Genomic DNA, 16,886 nt, shown 5'->3' on the forward strand with positions numbered 1-16,886 from the left:
TTCCAAAAATGAGAGTTGGTAGGAGATGACTCACATTGAGACAAAGTTTTCCTCTTCAAATACTTTGCTCTAATCATCTCCTGCCAATCCCCATCTTTATTCTCAAGTCTCCAGAGCCATTTACACAAAAGACTAATATTCTTGATATCCAGATTAGTAACACCCAACCCCCCTTGGTCTCTAGGTTGACAGACATCAAGCCAGTTAACTAAATGAAACTTCCTAAACCCCTCTTTCTCTTGCCAAAGCACCCGAGCTCGAAAGAAGTCGATTCTTTTGCCTACTCCCTTTGGTAGATGGAAAAAGTTAAATAAATGACTAATGACGTTACTCAAGCAAGTTTCAGTACGGATAAGCCTACCACCCATAGATAAAAGAGCCCCCTGCCACGCTGCAGCTCCTTTCTCTACTTTTTCTTCCGCTGGCTTCCAATCAGCATTACAAAGCTTTTTATAATGCAGGGGAAGACCTAAATACTTAAAAGGGAAGCCCCCAATAGCACAAGTAAAAATGCCGGCGTAGTCAGCTTGTTTCTCCAAAGCTTTACCGAAACAGAAAATTTCACTTTTTAAAAAATTAATCTTCAGACCGGTCAAATGCTCAAAAACACATAGAATTATTTTGAGGTTCCTAGCCCCCTCAAGGTCATCTTCAAAACAGAAAATAGTATCGTCCGCATATTGCAAAATATTTAGACCTCCTGAATACAACCTAGGCAACACTCCCTTGATAAATCCTTGTTCTTGCGCCCTTTGCACCAGGGTAGCAAGAACATCAGCCGCCAAATTGAAAAGCAAGGGGGAAAACGGATCCCCTTGCCTCAAACCCTTCCTGGTAACAAAATACGGGCCAATAACATCATTAATAGTGATGGCAACCTTTCCATTACTAACGACATCTTTTGTCCCATCTTTTGTCCACTGGACAAAACGTTCAGGGAAGCGGCGCGCAGGAGCATATGCTCCCTAGAGCTAAACTGAACATCTACAAAGCATGTGTCTTTTCTTTGAAATCACAAACAGTGATTGGTGCCTTTATTCAGTGCAGAGATTGTTTTGCATCTCAAATTGCAACACACAGATCTTCTCTTCTATTAGCTTATATGGATATCGACAGTACAATGAGTTTCCATTATGGAAGAAAAGGGTTCTGAGAGGAACACACATCCTTTTGCCGCTGGTATGCCCTTCATGAAACCAAAATGGATTTCTCAATCAGCAATAAGAATGTAGATCTTGATGTTTTTCTCTTGCAAAAAAGTGTAAGTATGGTTACCTCGAAGCGCTGTAGGAACCAAAGGAAACTGCGGCACAAATTATGAGCAGAAAGGGGGCTTTAACCAATATCTTGTTTGATCTTCTGTATCCCGTTGGAACACCAGACCTCATTACATGTACTGCATTTCACGCATGATCATCTCATCAGCTACAAAGATGGAGGAAACAACAAATCTGCATTCTGAAACCAAATTTACCTTCCATTCTGTTCCCAAATCTTCGACCTGCAAACCGCAACAAGCATACCATAATCCCATCAGTCAAATCAATAACCAATACCATAAACCGCAACTTAGGTGCCAGATGATAAAGGAAAAACAAAGGCTGGTTATCAAAGTGAATAACATACCATCCTTCAAACAAGAATATGCTTCTACTACCTGCAAAACACAAACACAATTAAGATTTATAGATTACAATTGTGAGAAAGAAATCAAATGCAGAAAATTGATTGTGATCCTCGTGCGGAAAACCACATTCAGGCCTCCTTTGGTTTGTAGGAATGGATTCCTACTCCTATGTAGGATAGGAATCAATCCTTCACATTTCAAAGGAAAAAAGACATTAGCCTAGACTTAATGGAAAAATTCCTATCCTATGCATCAAATGACATCTCTTTCCCTATAGGAATTGAGATGCATGTCATCTCACTTCCTATGATTTTCTTACTCCTATGATATTCCTATCCTATGAACCAAAGAATGCCTCAAATTTAATATTCGCTCAACTGGAAAAGGTATGAGTGTTAGCACATTCAAATTTGCAGAAACTCTCTTGCATGCTTGGGAATGCCAAATATACTATGTCCATAAGCTGAACAGGTCACCTAAAGCTCAGGAACTACATTAAGATCACATATATGCTCATTTTGATATCAACGATTTAATTGTGGAAGGGCAATTAGCATGGTAAATCCAAAAGCTATACAAGCATTCTAAAGCTCAGCAAGTACATTAATATCACATCTATGCTCATTTTGACATCAGTGATTCAATTATGAATGAGCAACTAGCATGGTATAAAGGTTGCTTAAAAAATTAGCATGATCAAGCTAAAATACTCGTCTAATTGCCTTTCATGCCTGAATAACACCATGAACAAGGAACATGCAAATAACAAGCATCATGATGCCTGAAGTTCCTTCACCACGACTGATTACCTGACCTGCTTGAATTTTGACTCGGCTTGAGGCTTCTGATCAATCGGGACGCGATCGGGATGGGACTCCATGACCATTCTTCTATACGCAGCCTTAACCTGCAACAGAAGATTCAGAGCATATATGAACTCAAATTTGGGAGATTGACACCAACGTTTAGCCAAAATCCAGCAGAAACTGCTAGCAGATTAGCTCGTCCGAGCAAGAACTAGCCGGACAAAGCTGGACTACCATCCTGAGATGATCCGCCGTGGGATATTCGCAGGGGGAGCAGCGCGGCAGGGAGGAAGGGGTCGGGGGGCGGAATTGGGGAGATGGATGATACCTCGGAAGGGGACGGGCGGGAGTAGGGAGCGAAGCCCAGGAGCTCCATGGCCTCGCTGCTCCTCATCTCTCTCCCTTTCTTCCTCGTGCGATCCCGCCGGACAAATCGCGGCGGCAGAGGCGACGACGGCGGGGCGGCTGGCCGGTCAGGTTGGTCGCGGTAGGCGCAGCGCTCGAATGAAGCAGGAGCAGCCAAGGCCGCTCCACGTATTTGCTACGCGCGGCGGCCTCGCTGGCAGCTTCCTTGCCGTCAGATCCAGCCTCCGCCGATCGCACGGCCGAGACGCGCTCGCCGAGCCGTCACAGCGTGCTGTTCGTGCACCCGCCGAAGCCGAGCTCGAACGCTTCAAGCAAGCTCTCGGCGATGCGCGCGCGAGGGGGCGGCGCGGCCACGCCGCGGCCGGAGCACCTGGCGGCGCACGCGCGGCTCGTCAAGTCGGCCGACGCGGACCCGTTCGTCGTCAGCACCGTCATGCGCGCCTACCTCCGCGCCTCGCTCCCGCTGCAGGCGCTGGTCGTCCTCCGCGGGCTCCTCCCGCGCGCGCCCCGCCTCCTCGCCAACTCCTTCTCCCTCTCCCTCGCCCTCCAGGCCTGCGCCGCCTCCGCCGCGCTCGCTTCGTCGGCCGCGACCCGGCCGCTCGGCGCCTCGCTCCACGCGCGCGCGGTCAGGTCCGGCTTCGCCGCCGCCGATCTCTTCGTCCGCACCGCGCTCGTCGAGATGTACGCCAAGTCGGGCCGCGCGGAGCTCGCGCGCGCCGCGTTCGACGAGGCGCCCCGCCGGGACGTGTTCCTCTGCAACGTCATGCTCGCGGCCTACGTCGCGCGCGGCGAGGTCGCGGAGGCGAGGAGGGTGTTCGACGGAATGCGGGACCGGGACCTGGTGTCCTGGAACACGATGATCCACGGGTACGCCGTGAGAGGGGACGTCGGCATGGCGAGGGAGATATTCGACGCGACGAGCGACAGGGACGCCTTCTCGTGGAGCTCGATGATCTCCGCGTACGCCAAGGGCCGTCGGTCCAAGGAGGCGCTGGAGCTGTGGAAGGTGATGCGAGCGGCGCGTGTCGCTCCAGACTGCATCACCATGGTGAGCGTGCTCTCGGCGTGCAGCGACATGGGGGCACTGACCATTGGCGCAGAGGTGCACCGGTTTGTCGAGAGCCACAGGGTTGAGGTAGACATGAAGCTGGGTACTGCTCTGGTTGACATGTATGCCAAGTGCGGTGACATTGAGAATTCTCTGAAGGTGTTCCGCGCTATGCCTGTGATGGACGTGCTTACTTGGAGTTCAATGATCATTGGACTGGCCAATCACGGACTTGGCCATGATGCTCTAAGTTTGTTCTCAGAGATGATATCACAAGGACTGCAACCAAATGAGATCACCTTCGTTGGAGTTCTTATCGCGTGCACTCATGTTGGTCTAGTGAGTGATGGCAAGAAGTATTTCAGCTCAATGACTGACGTTCACGGTGTGGTGCCAAGGGTCGAGCACTATGGATGCATGGTCGATCTTTTGGGTCGTGCAGGCCATGTTGAGGAGGCAATGCAGCTTATCAGGAGCATGCCTTTTGAGCCGGATGCAATTATTTGGAGAACACTTCTTGGCGCCTGTCGCATCCATAAGAATGTAGAGATTGCAGAGGAAGCTATGGCCAAATTGAAAGTACTGGATCCTCTTGCAGATGGACACTATGTGTTGCTGTCAAACATATATGCACAAGCAAACTCGTGGGAAGGTGTTGCAGAAATGAGAAAAACGATCAAGAGGGAGAACATTCAGAGGGTTCCTGGAAGAAGCTCGATCGAATGGGAGAACACAGTTCATGAGTTTGTCTCTGGTGATAGATCGCATCCGAGGATTGAGGAGATCTACAAAATGTTGGAAGAGATGATTGGCCGGTTAATACAAGCAGGATATAGGCCCATGACAAGCTTGGTATTGCAAGATATTGATGAGCAGTCTAAAAAGCGGGCACTGGCTGAACATAGCGAGAAACTGGCCATTGCTTTTGGGCTGCTGACCACCCCTCCAGGGTCAACTCTTCGAATAACAAAGAACCTCAGAGCTTGTGAAGACTGCCATTCAGCGATTAAGCTTATATCCTTGGTATATGGTCGCAAGTTGATTATTAGAGACCGGAATCGTTTCCACCATTTTAGTGAAGGGCAGTGCTCATGTAAGGATTACTGGTAAACTTAGAACCTTTTGTACCAGAAAAAGTTCTGGTGTACCAATTGTTTGTCCGTACCTTGCTAGTAATCTGAAGTTTAAGGTTGCTAGATATTCTTATACTTGAGCATGTATCTGAAAGAACTGCACTAGAAGAACAATCTTCTAATATTATATTCTTCCGAAAGTCAGGGAACTCATTTAGAAGCTGAAGGATTGACAGAAGATCTGCCTTCCAGTATACATCAAACTTAAGAGGGGGAAACAAAGAACAGGTAATTCTTATATGCGCACTTCAACTGTTTACATAATATTGCATACATAGTCAGTAGCAAATCTGCCCAAAGTAATAAAAATAAAACTATCATGAACCATCCAAGAGAAATCTTTTTTTCCTCGGCTGGTCAATATTTGGTATTTGAATGGTGTAGCTTGTATATCTACAACTTGGTTTTACAAAAATGTGTCATACATGGTACCTAGTGGTGGCCTGGTGGGTCCTCTTGTTTAAAAGGGAGGATCCATTTACCTAGTAGGCTCTCTTGCTAGAAAAAGGGTAGGGGGCCCTTTCATCAAAAGCTACTATTAAATCGATAAAGCTCTTGTCTTATGGAGTCATTCTTCAGAAGTTGCTGGCTTTTGCATATTCCCAAGTCGTCTGAGAGCGTTGCACACAGCTGCAGCAAGAATGGCATAGGTTATAAATTGTAATTTGGATGTTGTGCTGTGACCGAAATGATCAAGAAATAAACAGATTATTTAAAACGGACTCAGCAAGGGAAGTAACCCTACCTGTCTGTATAGGGAGCAGTCTCCACATGACCTTTTGAGCTCAACAACATAAAGAGATTCATTGATCTCAAACACCTGGAATCACAACACAACTATGTTAAGATGCAGTAATGTCTAACAGGAACAGATTGCACCATGAAATGGAAGCTGTATTGGATAGTTACTTCTTCTTTTGCATTAATCTGTATTTTTAATTGTGACAATATGATAAAAGTACCTCAGCAGAAATTAATAATGATCCGTGCCCTCTTGGATTTGTTGGTCCCTTGCGCTCTTGGATCACTTTTAGCTGTAGAACATGATAATATAGCTGTCAACATCACTGACTGAAGAAAACAAAGTTTGTACACAATCCATTGAACTGTGAGTTTTAACGTGATGCAGTTCTTAGTCCATAGACACATCTGAGGTCACTAACCTTGCCATTGTTCTTCTGTACTTGGAAGCCCATATTTATGACATTGCTCTCTATCTTCTCAAATAGATAAGTAGGGGGGTAGTTTGATGCAAATCTGGTTTTTCTTTCTGAGACGTCCTGCAATGAAGCCACACATCTGAGTTTAGTGGAGGGTCACTACTACAATGGAGGACATTTATAACTCCATAATATTGGCATAGCAGATGCGCGGTGAGGACATGTACATAATTATGACAATAATCAGTGGCTTTGTCAGTCACTTGTTCCTGTCTGCTATTGTTTTCTCACATTGCCTAACGTTTTTGTTGTTTGCTGTGCTTATTATCCCAGGTGTGGCTCTTCCAAGTTAGATCCTGTTGGATGTATGGGTTTGGATTGTATCTAGCTTAGACCCTTTGGTAGTAATTTTGAGGAAGTAAATGTTAAGGAGTATTAGTGCTGGTCTAGGAGTCCTTATTAGTCTATGTTTAGTTTCCTTGCACCTCAAGTCATGTGTAATATATATATGCCCCTTGGGCCTTCAATAAAGTTAAGTTGCTTTCCTAACAGTAAAATGCATGAACATACACTAACAGATGAGATGAAGAAACAAATATTGGACTCACTTCTTTCTCAAAAAACCCAGATAAATCAAGGCACGAGGACATTCCGATGAGTTGAAAAGCATTCATCTGGTTGATTGCGGGGTTGTCTTGAATGCCATTGTTCTTCAAGAAAAAAAACAGATGAAGTTCAGTCTTTGTCACTCAGTTAAAATTTAAAACCATGCGGTTATACAACAAATATTAGTGCACATCACATAGGCTACCTTGGTCATGTGGGAGTTGTCATCACCAACGTAATTATCGTCATCATCATCAAAAGGCACTGCTGGAGTATAACTTTGATTGAACCAATCGTGTTCCCTTAGTCCGTCCATGCCAAGGCGGGTAATGGGGTTTGGATCCAGGAGTTTTCGCAGTATATCTTGGGCTCCTGGCGAAAGCCATTTAGGAATACGATAATCCCCTTTTAGAATCTGAGGATAATATCACACTGTGAGATATATGGCCGCAGCAAAAAAGAGAACACATTTTGCTAGCGTGGGCCTCGATTCTTTGCTTCATACCTTTTGATAAAGGACAACCATATTTTCGTCATCGAACGGAAGATTCCCTGTAAGCATCACATAGAGGATAACGCCACAGGACCATACATCTGACATGGAGCCATCATAACCTTTGTTGAGAAGGACCTACATACATACACCACCATCAGAAATTCCATCCTCCTTATGGAGTAAGCAGAAGAATCATGAACCAGTATCAGGTTCAGAGCCAGATGAAATAATGCTTAGTCCTTACCTCAGGGGCTATGTAGTTAGGGCTACCACACGTGGTATGCAGTAATCCATCTTTCTGAAAATGGGGCTTTGTTTCAGACACCAGGGGAATGATTCAGCTACCTAAAAGGAAAAAATACCATACCCGTTGATGCTGTGGAAGGGCACTTAGTCCAAAATCAGAGACCTTTATGTTCCCTTTCGCATCAACCAGGACATTCTCGGGCTACAGAAGGTGCGGAAGAATGTCAGGTCTTAATCTCGTATCCATTCGTAGTTCGGGATCAAAAGGTGGAAACTCTCAGTAGTTACTTACCTTAAGGTCCCTATGATAAACCCCCCTCTCGTGGCAATAGCTTATAGCATCCATTAGCTGCTGGAACAGTTTCCTCCCTTCCTTCTCTGAGAGCTTGCCCTTTAGTGCCTGGCATGCATCAGGGAGTGTTAGAGATGGATGCATGTGAAGCATGCTTATCACAGTGGGAGCGTATGAGAAGAATCCTTACGATTTTCTCAAATAGCTCTCCTCCATTTACGTACTCGAGCACCATGTATATCTTGGTCTTGCTCGCGGCAACCTGGAGAAGAAGGGGTGAAATTGTAACACACTCAGGCTGGCCAAGGATAAAGTGGGCGTGGATAGTTGTTACAGAAATGCCTGATTGCTTAACCTCTTTAAAATAAAATTGGTATGATTTCTGTTTTTTCCGTGCAATTTTATTGTTCAGGGAATCACATTTTCAATGGAGGATGATGGCCTCAGCTTTCTTGGCTGGTACTGCATCTCCGATAGATTGCAGTTTCGTCGTTACTGTATAATAATTTAGAGATTGTAGGGTGCAATTCTACGTTTCAGGGGACCAAATTTCTAATGCTTTGCTTCGGCGTGCAGGCATCGCTTTCCTAACCTTTCTTTCCGATCGCAGGAAGCCAAGGAGCAAGCCTAACATAACATGGATGGAGTTGGAGTTTATCCACTAACGCAATCAGTCGGTGAGCCGAACACTCGAAAGAAACGGTCTAGTTTCCCCCCAACAAGCCTCCCTTTTCCAGGTTATCCTTGAAATTACTACTGTTGTCTAGCCCGTTTGGCACTTATCTCTCCATTGCAATCCTATCGTGTAGCCTGTTTGGTTCTTATCCTCTCTCTCTCTCTCTCTCTGCATTGCATTTTGCAGTACTGTGATGTGATGCTGGCGTGCAATGCCTTGCAGGACCGAGGAGCTGCCTGAAACGCACAAACGATAAACTAGACGGCTCCCCCTCCCTCAATGATTGTGTTCCGCTTTGGGAGCACCCGTTTGGTGGCTTCCGGGTTGCTTCAGTTATCGTTAACATTAACACAGGGCGTCCTGATCCGATCGCCTCCGTGGAGCGATGTCGGCCACCGGATCCCCAGATCACACGGCTGAGATGGCGCGCAGACGTCCGGTCAGGTTAGCATGATCTTGACTAGTATCATAATGCCCAATGGACCATGGACGTCATCAGATGTGACAGCCCGTGTTTTGTTTTCTTGCTGCACGTAACTACGCTGGATCTTGGCCAATCTCAATGGTCGCACTAGTATAATACACAGGACAGAAAAGTAATGCTCGCCCTGGTATAATAATGCTGAGGAAATAGTGCAAGGCAGAAAATTAATGGTGGCGTGTAACACGAGAGCGACAGGGCTCTTGCCCTTTCCTGCCCCGGCCGGGTAGAAAATTCATTGTTTGGCTAGTCACCTCAGGCGTTCGGTCCTTTTTACACCGATGTCGCCACCAAGAAAAAGGATAGAACCCATTTTTAACCGCGCATGTGGGCGGTTATTCAAAGCGGACGACTGCTGGGTTGCTCGGTGAGTCTTCTTCTGCCTATCGTCTCCGCAGCCAAAATAAGTTTAAGTTGAGATAAAATAATTGGAACCCGCCGCAGCTTTGGAGGTTCAGACGGCAACTTCAATGGCGCACGGTGTGGCTGCGGATCGATGTGCCGATCACGCGATTGGCGCTCATTTACTCCTACCCACCCACCCCGGCTCCAAGAACATTTCAGCGCCAGGGAAAGAAAAAGAGGACCAAATCTTACGAACTCTCTCGACTTGTGGGCTTGGGCGAGGGATGGTGGGGGTGAAATTTACCTCGTAGAGGCGGACGACGTTGGGGTGCTTGAGCAGCTTCAGCGTCGCGATCTCCGTCTTTATCTGCGTGGGCCGCCGCAAGCAAGCAACCACGGTGAGCACCCGGAACGCGCAAGAGCGGGACGGAAGAAATCGATTGGGCGGAGGGGGGGCGCGCACCTGCTCGTCGATCTTCATGGCGAGGATGCGCTGGCGGTCGAGGATCTTGATGGCGAAGGCGCGGCCGGTGTCGGCGTGCCGCGCCAGCCTCACCTTGCCGAAGTGCCCCTCCCCCAGCGTCCGCCCCATCTCGTACTTGCCCATCCGCATTGCCCCCTCCGCCGCCGCCATGCCGGCCCGGCGCGCGCGCGGGCGCTGGTTCGCCGGCCTGCCGGCACCTCCCTCTCGGCGGGGGTGAAGGTCAAGACGGCTAGGACTCGAGAGCGAGAGCCTGAGCGCGCGCGGGCGCGGGTTCGCCGACCTGCCGGCACCTCTCGGCGGGGGGAAAGGTCAAGAAGACGCGGGAGCAGCTAGGACCCGAGAGCGAGAGCGAACTAGAGCGCGCGCGCGCGTGCGTGCGTGGCGGGGTGGACTGGAGGCTGGGAGAACGTTAGGTGGGGGGCAAGGAGAGCGCGGGCTTTTATCGGAGCTTGGCCCTGGCGGGGTGGCGCCTCGGGTGCTCCAGGGAGTTTTTATGAGGGAGGAGGAATGGTTTCTGATGACCCGACCCAGGCTCAACCTCAATTTGACTTCATCAAGCCCTTTTTTTCCCAGTTCCAAAAGAAAAGTTCTTGTTTTTTATAGTATGTTTTTATGTTTGGAGGAATCAGGGGGAATCAGGCTTGGCCGCACGTTAAAGAGTGTGTGTTTGCGTGCGTGTCTTATCCGGATGGCGATTCGCAGATCATTCGTATTAATTTGTTTGCATAATTGATTAATTGAAGCTGGGTGAGAAAAGTCGGAGTTCGGTCCGTCTGCTCGACTGTTGATCGTGTCTTTGGGCGTTTTGTTTCTCGACACTTTGTCAAATTATTAGAAAGCTGTATCGTATCATCCACCAAATGGAACGCCTTTTCGCCTCTCGACGGCCGTTTATCCTCTCCAAAGCACGCGGGAGAATATGCAACCATTTTGTGCGTCCCCTTCAGAACAGGAATAAAATAAAGGGGGAACAGCTATGTGTGTCGCGACCACATTTCAATTGCGAGAGCTCATGCGTTGGTGTCATGCTCTCAATCAGCAGGCACGCTGATGTCCAAGTCCAACGCTAGATTCAAAGACATGATTGCCCAGGGGGGCCGATATCATGGTGCCTCGTTGCTTTCTATCTAGCCTTTGTAGAGCCAGATCCACGTGTGTGCTCGCAATTGAAGCCGCTAAATCATACGCCACGCACGCAACTACCAGCCCTGATTACCACACTTCATTCCTGGTTCAAAGTACTCGAGTTTTAAAAGGAAAAATGTTCAAAGTACTAGTAGTACTCGACTGTTGGCTCCAGGTACACGCCATGGTGTGTGTGTCCGTACATGTCAATGAAGCGTCGGGGTATTACTTAACTGAGTATAAACCAAAAATTGCCAAACCAAATGAAGCAACTCTGTCCCACATCGATCGGTCACAGATTTTGATTTGATCCTGACAGGACGTGTATGTATGTACGTATGATAGTATGATACACGAGCGGCGGGACCGCTTCTTGTCCATACACTCCTAGCGCGACTGCCGTTCACCGCATCCATTCATCCCGAGGCCATTTGGAGAAAAAACAATAATATTGCGTCCGAGACCGAAGTGAGGCTGCGGCGCGGCCGCGCGTCTGCTCCTGTGCTGCCGATCGCCTTCCGCCGATCCGTGCGTCGGCATCCGTATCAGAATCGCGCCCGGGTGGGGTGGGTGTGGCCTGCGGGTGGCCCCGTTGATCGGGTCGAGCAGTCCGGTGATCGGTCGATCCGGTCGGCGCGGCTGTGCGTGGCCGGCAGGGGCCGCGGGCCGCGGTCACCGCGTTGTCCCCGCCCCGCGCGGCATCCCACCGCCGCCCAGCCAGAGCGCGCGCTCGCCCTCCTTATAATTTCCCGGAGATTCTGGCCGTGAGCCGCCCCCCGCCTGGCGTCGTCTGGTGGCGTCGCCGCTTGCGTGTGCCTCCGCGCGCGTTGACTGGTGGGTGCGGGTGTGGGTGTGGGGCGGTTGCTTCCTGGGTCGCCGGCGCCGCGCGGGGAAGCGTTCGGGTTTTTGCACGCGTTTGCGGCGAAAAGGCTGGCGGCTCCGGGGACTACGGGACCGGAAAAGGAGAAGCCAGCGTTACGGCCCGGTGGCGTGACGCTTTCCAGGGAACAGCTTGACGGCGCCGGTCGACGGCGGTGGCAGCAACGCTTCGAAGGCCGTCCGTGGGCGGCGCGTGGCACCGGCCGAGGGATGCCGGCGGTGACCGTGGCACGCACGCGCGCTCTTCGGGTGAATGCTGCTGGCTTGATCGCTGCGCTTCAGATCTCGGCCATACAATCTTGCGGCTATAAACTAAAGAGGACCTTCTGCGGTGAAAGATCGCAGTGTCAGTCGAGTACACAACACCACGTGTTATCTAAGACGGGCCGTGACGCGTCGGAACTGCACGCAGATCTGGCGGATAAGGCCAACTTGCACCGCGCGATCCCAAACGGACGTCTGTTTTGTCCGGATCCTATCCGTTTGGGTAGGGATTTGGAATCGTGTCTGGGCGTGTCCTGGGATGCGGTGGCCGTGCGCTCAGCGCGCGGACGCATCCCGGCCACTGTCGTGGTTCTAACTCTGACAGTGATGTAGGGGGGTAAGTATGGAGAGGCTAGATCTCAGCTATTGGGAAGTTGTAAACACACCAAGATGTACGAGTTCAAGCCCTTCGCGGAGGAAGTAACAGCCCTACGTCTCGGTGCCCGGAGGCGGTCGATTGGATTACTGGCGCGTGAATAACAGGGGTGCGAACCCTTCATACTGAGGAGGGGGGTGGCTTATATAGAGTCCGTCGGCCCCCTCCTGCCCTCAGTAATGCAGGGTTTAAGGTACATTTAAGGTTGGGCGTTACTGGTAACGCCCTTAATAAAGTGCTATGATGACCATAAAGACTACTCAACAGCTGACCGTTTGCCTGCAGAGTGACTGTAGGTCTCCTGGCGGTCGAGTGGTTGGCTTCATGGTCGAGTGATAGCTTTCTGGTCGAGTGTCTTGAGTCCGTCGAGTGGGATACCTTTAAGTCGATTGAAAGGTGACTTCTCCTAGGGATGTCCTAGGGTAGGACTCTTTGGTCAGGTCCGTGTCCCCACCCTAGGTACATGTCTTCATCATTAGCCCCCGAATGGATCGAGGTTAGAGTGGGGAAAGAGTTGGAGATCTTTCCGACTGGATCTTCGGGCTACGTGAGCGCCTCATTTTGGGTCAATCATCACGGATGACGTTGCCAACCTTTTTCAGTCGCCTTGATCCATTCCAGGCCTTCCGTCGAGTGAATTTCTTTGCTTGTGACATACCGAGCGCAGGCGCGATCGGGGTCTTCTGTTTTGACAAGTTGTTTTGTGGCCCGCGGATGTCGCGGGATTCGGATTTCGGAAAGCGCGCGGGACGGGAGCGGCCGCAGTAATCGGAAGCGATAGAGCGGAAGCCCCTCGATCCCCGCGTCGCCTTTTTCGCCACGTACTGCGCGCGCGTCTGCTGCCGGATTTGACTGGATAGCCTGGGCCTACCAGTCAACCACTCGGAAGCGGTCCCTTATAAATCGCCGGCTCGGGGTTTCCAAGCAGTGCGCTCTCTTCTCCTCCTTTCTTCTTTCTCTCTCCGTTCGCAAGTCCTTCCGCCACCTCCGTTCTCGCCCTAGCGCAGTAGGCTCGTGCGAGACCTCGCCGGCGACGATGACGAAGGGCAAGACCTCCGCTCTGGAGCGCGCGAAGAAGGCGGCGGCGCAGGGGAAGGGAAGTGTTGGGGAACGCAGTAATTTCAAAAAATTTCCTACGCACACGCAAGATCATGGTGATGCATAGCAACGAGAGGGGAGAGTGTTGTCTACGTACCCAACGCAGACCGACTGCGGAAGCGCTGACACGACGTAGAGGAAGTAGTCGTACGTCTTCACGATCCAACCGATCAAGTACCGAAACTACGGCACCTCCGAGTTCGAGCACACGTTCAGCTCGATGACGATCCCCGGACTCCGATCCAGCAAAGTGTCGGGGAAGAGTTTTGTCAGCACGACGGCGTGGTGACGATCTTGATGAATTACAGCAGCAGGGCTTCGCCTAAACTCCGCTACAGTATTATCGAGGAATATGGTGGCAGGGGGCACCGCACACGGCTAAGGAATAGATCACGTGGATCAACTTGTGTGTTTCTGGGGTGCCTCTGCCTCAGTATATAAAGGAGCCAAGGGAGGAGGGGGGCGCCGGCCAGGAGGAGGGCGCAGGAGGAGTCCTACTCCTTCCGGGAGTAGGACTCCCCCCCCCCCCCCAATCCTATTCCAACTAGGATTCCCCGAAGGGGAAAGAGAGAGAGGGGGGCCGGCCACCTTCTCCTAGTCCTAATAGGACTAGGGAAAGGGGGGAGGTGCGCAGCCCTTGTGGGCAGCCCTTTCACCTTTCCACTAAGGCCCATTAAGGCCCATATGTCTCCCGGGGGGTTCCGGTAACCTCCCGGTACTCCGGTAAAATCCCAATTTCACCCGGAACACTTCCGATGTCCAAACATAGGCTTCCAATATATCAATCTTTATGTCTCGACCATTTCGAGACTCCTCGTCATGTACGTGATCACATCCGGGACTCCGAACAACCTTCGGTACATCAAAATGCATAAACTCATAATATAACTGTCATCGTAACCTTAAGCGTGCGGACCCTACGGGTTCGAGAACAATGTAGACATGACCGAGACACGTCTCCGGTCAATAACCAATAGCGGGACCTGGATGCCCATATTGGCTCCTACATATTCTACGAAGCTCTTTATCGGTCAGACCGCATAACAACATACGTTGTTCCCTTTGTCATCGGTATGTTACTTGCCCGAGATTAGATCGTCGGTATCCAATACCTAGTTCAATCTCGTTACCGGCAAGTCTCTTTACTCGTTCCGTAATACATCATCTCACAACTAACATATTAGTTGTAATGCTTGCAAGGCTTATGTGATGTGTATTACCGAGAGGGCCCAGAGATACCTCTCCGACAATCAGAGTGACAAATCCTAATCTCGAAATACGCCAACCCAACATCTACCTTTGGAGACACCTGTAATGCTCCTTTATAATCACCCAGTTACGTTGTGACGTTTGGTAGCACCCAAAGTGTTCCTCCGGCAAACGGGAGTTGCATAATCTCATAGTCATAGGAACATGTATAAGTCATGAAGAAAGCAATAGCAACATACTAAACGATCGGGTGCTAAGCTAATGGAATGGGTCATGTCAATCAGATCATTCAACTAATGATGTGACCTCGTTAATCAAATAACAACTCATTGTTCATGGTCAGGAAACATAACCATCTTTGATTAACGAGCTAGTCAAGTAGAGGCATACTAGTGACACTTTGTTTGTCTATGTATTCACACATGTATTATGTTTCCGGTTAATACAATTCTAGCATGAATAATAAACATTTATCATGATTATAAGGAAATAAATAAAAACTTTATTATTGCCTCTAGGGCATATTTCCTTCAGTCTCCCACTTGCACTAGAGTCAATAATCTAGATTACACTGTAATGATTCTAACACCCATGGAGCCTTGGTGCTGATCATGTTTTGCTCGTGGAAGAGGCTTAGTCAACGGGTCTGCAACATTCAGATCCATATGTATCTTGCAAATCTCTATGTCTCCCACCTGGACTAGATCCCGGATGGAGTTGAAGCGTCTCTTGATGTGTTTGGTCCTTTTGTGAAATCTGGATTCCTTTGCCAAGGCAATTGCACCAGTATTGTCGCAAAAGATTTTCATTGGACCCGATGCATTAGGCATGACACCTAGATCGGATATGAACTCCTTCGTTCGCTGCTTCCGAAGCAGCTATGTACTCCGCTTCACATGTAGATCCCGCTACGACGCTTTGTTTAGAACTGCACCAACTGACAGCTCCACCGTTTAATGTAAACACGTATCCGGTTTGCGATTTACAATTGTCCGGATCAGTGTCAAAGCTTGCATCAACGTAACCTTTTACGGTGAGCTCTTTGTCACCTCCATATATGAGAAACATATCCTTAGTCCTTTTCAGGTATTTCAGGATGTTCTTGACCGCTGTCCAGTGATCCATTCCTGGATTACTTTGGTACCTCCCTGCTAAACTTATAGCAAGGCACACATCAGGTCTAGTACACAGCATTGCATACATGATAGATCCTATGGCTGATGCATAGGGAACATCTTTCATATTCTCTCTATCTTCTGCACTGGTCGGGCATTGAGTCTTACTCAACTTCACACCTTGTAACACAGGCAAGAACCCTTTCTTTGCTTGATCCATTTTGAACTTCTTCAAAATTTTGTCAAGGTATGTGCTTTGTGAAAGTCCAATTAAGCGTCTTGATCTATCTCTATAGATCTTAATGCCTAATATGTAAGCAGCTTCACCGAGGTCTTTCATAGAAAAACTTTTATTCAAGTATCCCTTTATGCTATCCAGAAATTCTATATCATTTCCAATCAGCAATATGCCATCCACATATAATATCAGAAATGCTACAGAGCTCCCACCCACTTTCTTGTAAATACAGACTTCTCCGAAAGTCTGTATAAAACCAAATGCTTTGATCACACTATCAAAACGTTTATTCCAACTCCGAGAGGCTTGCACCAGTCCATAAATGGATCGCTGGAGCTTGCACACTTTGTTAGCTCCCTTTGGATCGACAAAACCTTCCGGTTGCATCATATACAACTCTTCTTCCAGAAATCCATTCAGGAATGCAGTTTTGACATCCATCTGCCAAATTTCATAATCATAAAATGTGGCAATCGCTAACATGATTCGGACGGACTTAAGCATCGCTACGGGTGAGAAGGTCTCATCGTAGTCAATCCCTTGAACTTGTCGAAAACCTTTTGCGACAAGTCGAGCTTTGTAGACAGTAACATTACCATCAGCGTCAGTCTTCTTCTTAAAGATCCATTTATTCTCAATTGCTTGCCGATCATCGGGCAAGTCAACCAAAGTCCATACTTTGTTCTCATACATGGATCCCATCTCAGATTTCATGGCTTCAAGCCACTTTGCGGAATCTGGGCTCACCATCGCTTCTTCATAGTTCGTAGGTTCATCATGATCTAGTAGCATGACTTCCAAAACAGGATTACCGTA

At 48.9% G+C, this 16,886-nt stretch overlaps 3 protein-coding genes across 7 annotated transcripts; 1 reads left to right on the forward strand and 2 right to left on the reverse strand.

Annotated features, from left to right (window-relative positions):
- Positions 1–853: 853 nt before the first annotated feature.
- Positions 854–2,968, reverse strand: LOC125536070 (uncharacterized). The gene is made up of 6 exons (XM_048699197.2): positions 2,762–2,968; positions 2,442–2,534; positions 1,627–1,657; positions 1,475–1,501; positions 1,276–1,396; positions 854–1,186 (listed from the first exon to the last, which is right to left on the reverse strand). The coding sequence occupies exons 1-6, from the start codon at positions 2,825–2,827 to the stop codon at positions 1,132–1,134; spliced, it is 393 nt and encodes a 130-aa protein (XP_048555154.1). The 5' UTR covers positions 2,828–2,968; the 3' UTR covers positions 854–1,131.
- A 25-nt stretch (positions 2,969–2,993) lies between these two features.
- Positions 2,994–9,112, forward strand: LOC125536068 (pentatricopeptide repeat-containing protein At5g48910-like). Of its 4 annotated transcripts, XR_007294911.2 has the most exons (4): positions 2,994–4,940; positions 5,126–5,208; positions 8,391–8,517; positions 8,643–9,112. XR_007294911.2 is itself a non-coding variant. In XM_087543385.1 (1 exon), the coding sequence occupies exon 1, from the start codon at positions 3,125–3,127 to the stop codon at positions 4,955–4,957; it is 1,833 nt and encodes a 610-aa protein (XP_087399511.1). In that variant the 5' UTR covers positions 2,994–3,124; the 3' UTR covers positions 4,958–5,043. The 4 variants fall into 4 exon arrangements, 1 of the variants encoding a protein (XP_087399511.1); XR_007294912.2 differs by having other exon boundaries at positions 5,122–5,208; positions 8,391–9,112; XR_007294910.2 differs by having other exon boundaries at positions 8,391–9,112.
- CIPK1 (CBL-interacting protein kinase 1) lies at positions 5,185–10,238 on the reverse strand. 2 transcript variants are annotated; one of them, XM_048699196.2, is made up of 13 exons: positions 9,746–10,236; positions 9,587–9,649; positions 7,971–8,042; positions 7,781–7,888; positions 7,610–7,690; positions 7,487–7,540; positions 7,252–7,377; positions 6,952–7,161; positions 6,749–6,850; positions 6,144–6,260; positions 5,943–6,014; positions 5,726–5,800; positions 5,185–5,610 (listed from the first exon to the last, which is right to left on the reverse strand). In XM_048699196.2, the coding sequence occupies exons 1-13, from the start codon at positions 9,914–9,916 to the stop codon at positions 5,506–5,508; spliced, it is 1,356 nt and encodes a 451-aa protein (XP_048555153.1). In that variant the 5' UTR covers positions 9,917–10,236; the 3' UTR covers positions 5,185–5,505. The 2 variants fall into 2 exon arrangements, with proteins under 2 accessions (XP_048555153.1, XP_087399512.1); XM_087543386.1 differs by having other exon boundaries at positions 9,587–10,238.
- Between the last annotated feature and the right edge of the window lie 6,648 nt (positions 10,239–16,886).

This window comes from Triticum urartu, chromosome 2A (genome assembly GCF_056163025.1).
Source record: "Triticum urartu cultivar PI428250 chromosome 2A, HENAU_Tu73, whole genome shotgun sequence".
Lineage (NCBI taxonomy): Eukaryota > Viridiplantae > Streptophyta > Magnoliopsida > Poales > Poaceae > Triticum > Triticum urartu.

What these genes read in the sequence shown, in the direction of transcription:
- CIPK1 (XM_087543386.1), bottom strand. Translation starts at nt 9,916, where the DNA reads ATGGCGGCGGCGGAGGGGGCAATGCGGATGGGCAAGTACGAGATGGGG. An exon ending in ACAACTCCCACATGACCAAG is followed by an intron (nt 6,851 to 6,951) that starts GTAGCCTATGTG and finishes TTTTTCTTGAAG; the next exon opens with AACAATGGCATTCAAGACAA. An exon ending in CATTATTAATTTCTGCTGAG is followed by an intron (nt 5,801 to 5,942) that starts GTACTTTTATCA and finishes TTGTGATTCCAG; the next exon opens with GTGTTTGAGATCAATGAATC.
- LOC125536068 (XM_087543385.1), top strand. Translation starts at nt 3,125, where the DNA reads ATGCGCGCGCGAGGGGGCGGCGCGGCCACGCCGCGGCCGGAGCACCTG.
- LOC125536070 (XM_048699197.2), bottom strand. Translation starts at nt 2,827, where the DNA reads ATGAGGAGCAGCGAGGCCATGGAGCTCCTGGGCTTCGCTCCCTACTCC. An exon ending in ATATTCTTGTTTGAAGGATG is followed by an intron (nt 1,502 to 1,626) that starts GTATGTTATTCA and finishes TGCGGTTTGCAG; the next exon opens with GTCGAAGATTTGGGAACAGA. An exon ending in ATTTGGGAACAGAATGGAAG is followed by an intron (nt 1,397 to 1,474) that starts GTAAATTTGGTT and finishes CGTGAAATGCAG; the next exon opens with TACATGTAATGAGGTCTGGT.